Genomic DNA, 6541 nt, shown 5'->3' on the forward strand with positions numbered 1-6541 from the left:
GCCGCAGCCGCAACTGCGCCGCAACCACCAGCGCGCCGAAAGATGCGGGTGTGCTGATGTGCCCGGTCTTCCCGGCTCTTGCTCGGGCTCAGCCAATCCGCCTCAACCAACCCCGACTTTGCGCCTTTTGGGTCTGCCGCGCACCCACCGCCCCGGGATGGGAACGCCGAAGTCCCACCGCATCCCTGGTGGAGTTGGGCAGCTGGCCGGGGCTGGTTAATCCCCCCCGGCTACCGAGACTGGATTAACCCCTTCGCTCCTATTGTTGGCCGTCCAGGAGGCTGCTACTCGGGGGCGAAGAACGGACTCAGCGGGGTCAAGAGCGAAGCCCCGGCCTCTCAATATCGGGAACGGAACCCGCGGCTTCCAAAAGAAGCCTGCCCCGGGGTCTCGGCTGGACAGAACTGGTGGGTTGTGTCTTCCGCTACTTCTTCTTCTTCTTCTTCCACCTCTCCGCTTCCACCTTGTTCTTTGCTTTCCCCATCTCCCTTTCCTTACTGAGCTTCCCCCACCCCAAGTGTGTCTGCTCTGCTCGCTGAAGGGCTTGAATCAATTTATGCGCCCCGGCCAAGGTCCGGCGGGGGGCGGGTGTTGTGCGCGTTAGAGGTGCAGATATCTGCTTTTCAAGCGGAGCTGCAGCAGTATGTATGACGTGTGAACCAAGGGGCGGGCTTCTGGCAAGCAGCTTTTTTACGAGTATTTACTACAAGAAGGTCTACTCCAGAAGATTAACATCCCCGCTCCTGTCAGTTTCCGATGGCCATGCCCGGCTAAAAACAACCCTTAAGATAATCAAATACAAGCTCAGGTTTTCTGCTCGTTTGGCGATCGTCATTCGCCCTAAGGAATGGCCGAACCTTTGGCGAATGAGTTGGCGTCCGCAGCTGCCAGAGGGGACCTAGCGCAAGTTACTAATTTGTTGGAAAATAATATAAACGTCAATGCACAAAATGGATTTGGGAGGACTGCGCTGCAGGTTGGTATCTGGGCGGACAGAGGCGATCGTTCGCCACTAGGTGAACTGGTTTGACGGGGGAAAGGACCGTTTTAAAAAGGGGAGGAAAAAAAAATCAGCATTTTTTAAAAAGCGAGTTGGTTGCCATATTTTATAAGTTTCACCGCTCCAACTCCTTAAAGTGACGTACTTTAAGTAAAACCTGGTTTTAATGTTTCTCTAATCTCGGGATAAACCTTGTCTGCAAGACACCTCGTCTTTAAAAAAAAAAATTCTGAGACAGGGAAGCAAGTGGCGGAGGCAGAGGGGGAGGGAAGGAACAATCCGGGCTAGGTCGGTAAACACCTCATTTTTGAAATCCGGATTATATCTGTTTCAGTATCTGAAAGGGGGTGTTGTCTGGCTGCTAAAGGGTGGCGGTTGGGACTTATTTTTTTCTCACATTCTGGCGAGCATGCCCCCCCCCAAAAAAAACCTATCGCCCCTGAATAACTGCGATGTTCGGCGAAGCAATGTGACGATCTGGATCACGAAAATCCAATGCTTTGTTATTCACCATCCTTCGGGTGCTTTTTGATATATCGGCGGATCGCTTCACTACGAGAATTTCCTTTCCGTAGGTATATAACGCCGTCTACACCCATTTCCAGTGTTTAGATTTACAGGCGGCGGCTGGAGCTCTTCCAGCTACTAAAACCCTGCACCCGCGGAAAGATGTTTTCCTTTGAGAACATTGGATAACGGTGCTGAAAGTGTTACGTGGGAGGGGGGAGAGGTAAGGGTGCCCAACCAGACAGAGAAGAAAAAGGTAGGTGAAAATCTGGGAGGATTTTCCGATGCGAGACCCTGGATCTGGTCCGAAGTACTGCGGAATATTCAGCAGGCTCCTTAAAGAAAAGCAATTTGTTGATTCAACTACAGACAGGATCCACTTTCTGAAATATTGGAAGAGGGGTCCCTGTGGGTGAGGGCTGAAAACTCCAGCAACACAATCTCCTCTTTAAAATGGAAAGAAACCCACCTGTACTAGGACCTTTCTTGGTGTTCTTTTCAAATTCAGTTTAGTAATCCTAAATTATTTTTCAATTTTCAAGGAGCATAAATGCCTTGAACCCTTTTAGGTTTTTCTGCACCATAACAGGTAGGTCATGTTTGGAACCAATCATTGAATTGGTGTGGTAAAAAAGGAAGTGCAACCTCAATTTCCTTACTAAATAGCCAATTCTTTTTCTTACTGTTTAATGAGAACCAATGATTCTGCACCCCCCCCACCCCCCATTTCATTATTTACAGAGATACATCCCTGCTTACTCAGCTGGGGGCATGTCTTTTCCACCAACTACTTTTTATTGCACCTTCATCACTAATCATAATTTGAGGCAAACTACACACACACACACACATCTGAATAAAAGTAAACACAACAAAAGAAGCTGATTCTTATTTTCATTATGTATAAACCAGAAAGATCTAGTGGGTGGATGATAGAACTTGAGCTGATAGTCAATGTTGCTTACCAAAGAAAGTGAAAATACACATTGGCTTTTATGGTCTCATTTCCTTCTATCTCTTCTCTGAATGTTTTTCCTCTTTTTTCCTTTTCCCCTTCTTTTTACAAATCAGGTGTTTATGTGAAGGCTACCTTTCTCAATCTGGCCAAGAATCCCTAGGTTTAGGCCTTTGCATGCAATCTATATCCTTCCCTTGTTAAAAGAATTCCACACCAGAAAAAAAAAACATTTAGAAACATCTAAAACTGTCTTTAAAACCAGACTTTTCTCATAGTTTGTATAGTATAGATAACTTTTATCTTCCACAGTTTTGGACCCTGATCCTGAGTTTTGTGTTTACCCCAAATTATGAATTTGACAGGAGATACAAGGCGAAATCTTAAAAGTTTAAGGAGTATATGTTCATTTTATCATAATGGCCGATATTAGTTTCCAAAAAGCTAACTGTACTCCTAGTATTTGTATTCCAAATTGGTAAACAAGAGGGCAGGTGATTGGAAGAGATTATCTCCTAGTAAACTATCATCTTTGTGGCTGTTGATCTATATTCTGAGCCTTATATGCTCTCTCACATAACTCCCTCTTGTTTTATGGATTTTCCGGTTTTGTTTACTGTAACTGTTTCCCTTTTGTATATTAAAAGAGAAGACAGCATTCCTCGCAAGAAAAAAAAGTAAAAAACACACAGCAATATTATTTTATAAATGGGTAGGTACAATAGGACTGAAGAAAAAAATACTGAAAGCAAAAGAAGACATCATTTTTGAAAGCTAGCTGTTCCCTGTAACAAAGCTTGACCGAGGTGTAAACTTCAGTATATGATATTTGGCTGTGGCTTTTCAGACACAAGGATTAAACTATTCAGACACAAGGATTAAACTATTCAAAAAAGTCCAAGGGTCTCTGAGATGGGCAATCTTAACTATGAAAATATAAGAAAAGTTATAGAGTTACTAATATCATTTTTTCTTTCACCAGAAACTGTAGAGATTCTTAAGAAAATGTGCTTTTTAGTGATAATAGCAAAACGTTCACATAGAAAGGGAATGTTTAGGGAAGCCAACAGCTTTTAAAAACTTTCTACTTAAACTGAACATAAGCAATAAACTTAGAGGTATTGATTTGCATTCATATAACAATCCCAAATGAAACTAAAACTGCAAACCTACATGTATATTTCCTTGGAAGTTAAGACCCTCTGAATTTACTAAGATATTTAAAAAAACACATAAACCCATTTGACTGGTTACTCCACAGATAAGGAACACAGGAAATTTATACTCTGTCTTATTGATTAAAATGTGTTCTCTGAGTAATCTACAATTAGTTTACAATGTGACCATAATAGGATTACATTTCAGTTCTTTGCAAGTGCAGAAGCAACACAGCTTTGTTTTTAATAGTGGCATTCTTCAATTTCCCCCTTACTTCTTTCATTTCACTACTGGTAGTTTTCCATGTTTGTTTGCACTTCCTTCCCCAAGAACGATTTTAGATCCATCCAGGTTTGCAAAATACATTATATTCTAAATCCACTATCTGTCCTTTTGTTTATGGTATTGTTTATTTGTTCTCAATTGCAACTGGAAAGGCTTAAATAAGGGAAGAAATTGAGCTATTTCTTACATATGCAGTATATTTGCTAATAAGGTACAACACAGACTTTATTTTTACACACCTTACGTGGACACATCTTTAATTAGAAATAGTCATGTAGGTCCTCTATCCTTTATAGAATTGGGAAATAGGCCCTTTGGATTTTAGACTACTTTCTATCAAAGTAGGACAAACCCATCAGTGTCATTACATATCTATTACCTTAACCAAGAACCTCATCCTTTTACCCTGTGCCTTGATTTTTTTTTCTTCATTTCTATCATGGGACAACAGGAAATACAATTTCCCACCATTCAATTTGTTTGTTTATTTTGGCACTATTTGTTTCTATATGGTGTAGGGTGATTTTCACAGCCCTACCGGTTGGGCAATTATAGCTTCTCCATTGCAGAAGAGACCTAAGTTCGGCTTTTAAAAGCAGGAGTGGGAGAGGGGTCTCTCTGAAGCCACGGGCCATTAACGTTGAGGACCAAATAGGCGGCCAGAAATGCCAAATAGAAGTCAACTGCTGGTGTCATCCCAAAAAGCCTTCCAATCAAATGAACCAGCCTTGTATTCTCTGCCCTGGGATGCCGAAGAAGTTGACATCCCGTTTCCCTAGGGCTCTAGGCTCCCGCGCGAACTTTCCCACGGGTTTTCCCAAAGCCAAATCAAGCAAAGGCTCTGCAGGTAAGGCAGAGTGGGGATACCCATGTGAAGTGTGTGAACCCAACCCTTGGGAATGGGGCACATTTGCCCACTGCCTCGCGTTTCTCTTCCTCGTCCTCTGCCTTCAGGTGGTGAAATTGGGGAACCCGGAGATCGCCAGGCAGTTGCTGCTGCGAGGTGCCGACCCGGATCTGAAAGACCGCACCGGCTTCGCTGTCCTGCACGACGCGGCCCGTGCCGGCTTCCTCGACACGCTGCAGACTTTGCTGGAGTTCCAAGCGGACGTGAACGTGGAAGACAACGAGGGCAACCTGCCGCTGCACTTGGCCGCCCAAGAGGGCCACCTGGCCGTCGTGGCCTTCCTTCTGGAGCGCACGGCCAGCCGGGTGGAGCATCGTAACAAGAAGGGGGCCACCGCCTACGACCTGGCGAAGCTCTACAAGAGGCAGGCCATCGTCAAACTGCTGGAGAACAGCAGGCGGAGGGAGGGCGCCCTCAGCGGGGACTGAAACCCACCCCTTGGTCCGGACTCCAAAATGCCTGCTTGTACACCTGTCGCCTCTCCTTTCCTCTCTTTCTCTCTTCATCTTAATCAAAGTATACAAATAGGTGGGGTCGGTCTTTTTTTCAAATGCAGACATGGGGGTGATATTTTTCCCTCCTGGGGGAAAAAATCATGCCAGTAGCAGCTTTTCACAGATATTAGCGAGAAACTGGGTGGGCTCTCGCCTTTCTTTTATGAATGCTTTTTCTTTTTTTTTAACTCGGTTTGCTTTTGCTGCTCACCTCACCCTTCATTTAAGGGAGGCTGGGGGGAAAATATCTGTTTTTGTGCTTTCTGATAACTTTCTTTTAAAAGATCTATAAAGGCTTACTGTGATTTCCCATCCCTGAACATCAACTAGCCTAACAGAGGTTAACATAATATGAAACAGTGCATGAAGGAGTATATATGTGAAAGACCTTTTGTGCCAGAAGGGGAAGTGGGAGGAAAAAAGAGACTTTTGGACAATTGAATCACAAACATTTGATGAGATGGATAAGCTAACAAAAGGTCTATGGAACATTCACTAAAAGCGCTTTCATTGTTATTTTTCTTCTATTTTTATTGTCATGCCTTACCTCCTAAGCATCTCTTTTTCTGAAGGAAGTTCTGCTGAAATCTAGCTTTCTTCTAGTTAAACATGTTTAGGACCAAAGGTTCAGTTGATTCACTACGTGTATCTGACCAGAGAAGAAATCTCAATTTGAAGTAGTTTGAATAGCGAAGCTTCAATATAACATATAATAATAAAAAGAGTAAGAAGGAATTTATCAAGTCCAAAGTCACACAGTGTGGGAATATGATATCTTGGCTATTTGCACAAACACAAGTTTAAGATAAAAAAAAAGTAATTTATAAGATTAGATTGCATTTAGTGACTTGATCAGATTTTGGGAATGGTCTAGAATTTTTTCAGATTAAACTGCCAGAGTAGTACTATTTACTCACATTTGTTCCAGTAGAATAAATCCAGAATAAGCATTTATTTCTGTGGTTAAGACTTAGGATTTTTGATCAAAGCCTCTTTTACAGAATCCATAAATTTCTGTATTACAGTGTAGTATAGGCACTCAGAAGCAAAAATGTGAAGTTGGATTGTTTTAGGTTGCAGTTTTCTATGTATCTATGTGGGATTGAACTGAGTGAAGGGAGCTTAGTTCTGAGCAGATGCGGCTGGAATTGCATTGTTACTTGGAATTTGAGGATTGCTGAGTAGAAAAGCTGACTATTAAACAGATGTATTTTGCATGGGAATAAATTACAAAA

At 42.8% G+C, this 6541-nt stretch overlaps 1 protein-coding gene across 1 annotated transcript; it reads left to right on the forward strand.

The window, feature by feature from the left end:
- The first annotated feature begins 709 nt into the window (after positions 1-709).
- CDKN2C (cyclin dependent kinase inhibitor 2C) lies at positions 710-6541 on the forward strand. Its single transcript, XM_034415062.3, has 2 exons — positions 710-976; positions 4860-6541. The coding sequence occupies exons 1-2, from the start codon at positions 848-850 to the stop codon at positions 5238-5240; spliced, it is 510 nt and encodes a 169-aa protein (XP_034270953.1). The 5' UTR covers positions 710-847; the 3' UTR covers positions 5241-6541.

This window comes from Pantherophis guttatus, chromosome 3 (assembly GCF_059756535.1).
Source record: "Pantherophis guttatus breed Tessera chromosome 3, ASM5975653v1, whole genome shotgun sequence".
Taxonomy (NCBI): Eukaryota; Metazoa; Chordata; class Lepidosauria; order Squamata; family Colubridae; genus Pantherophis; species Pantherophis guttatus.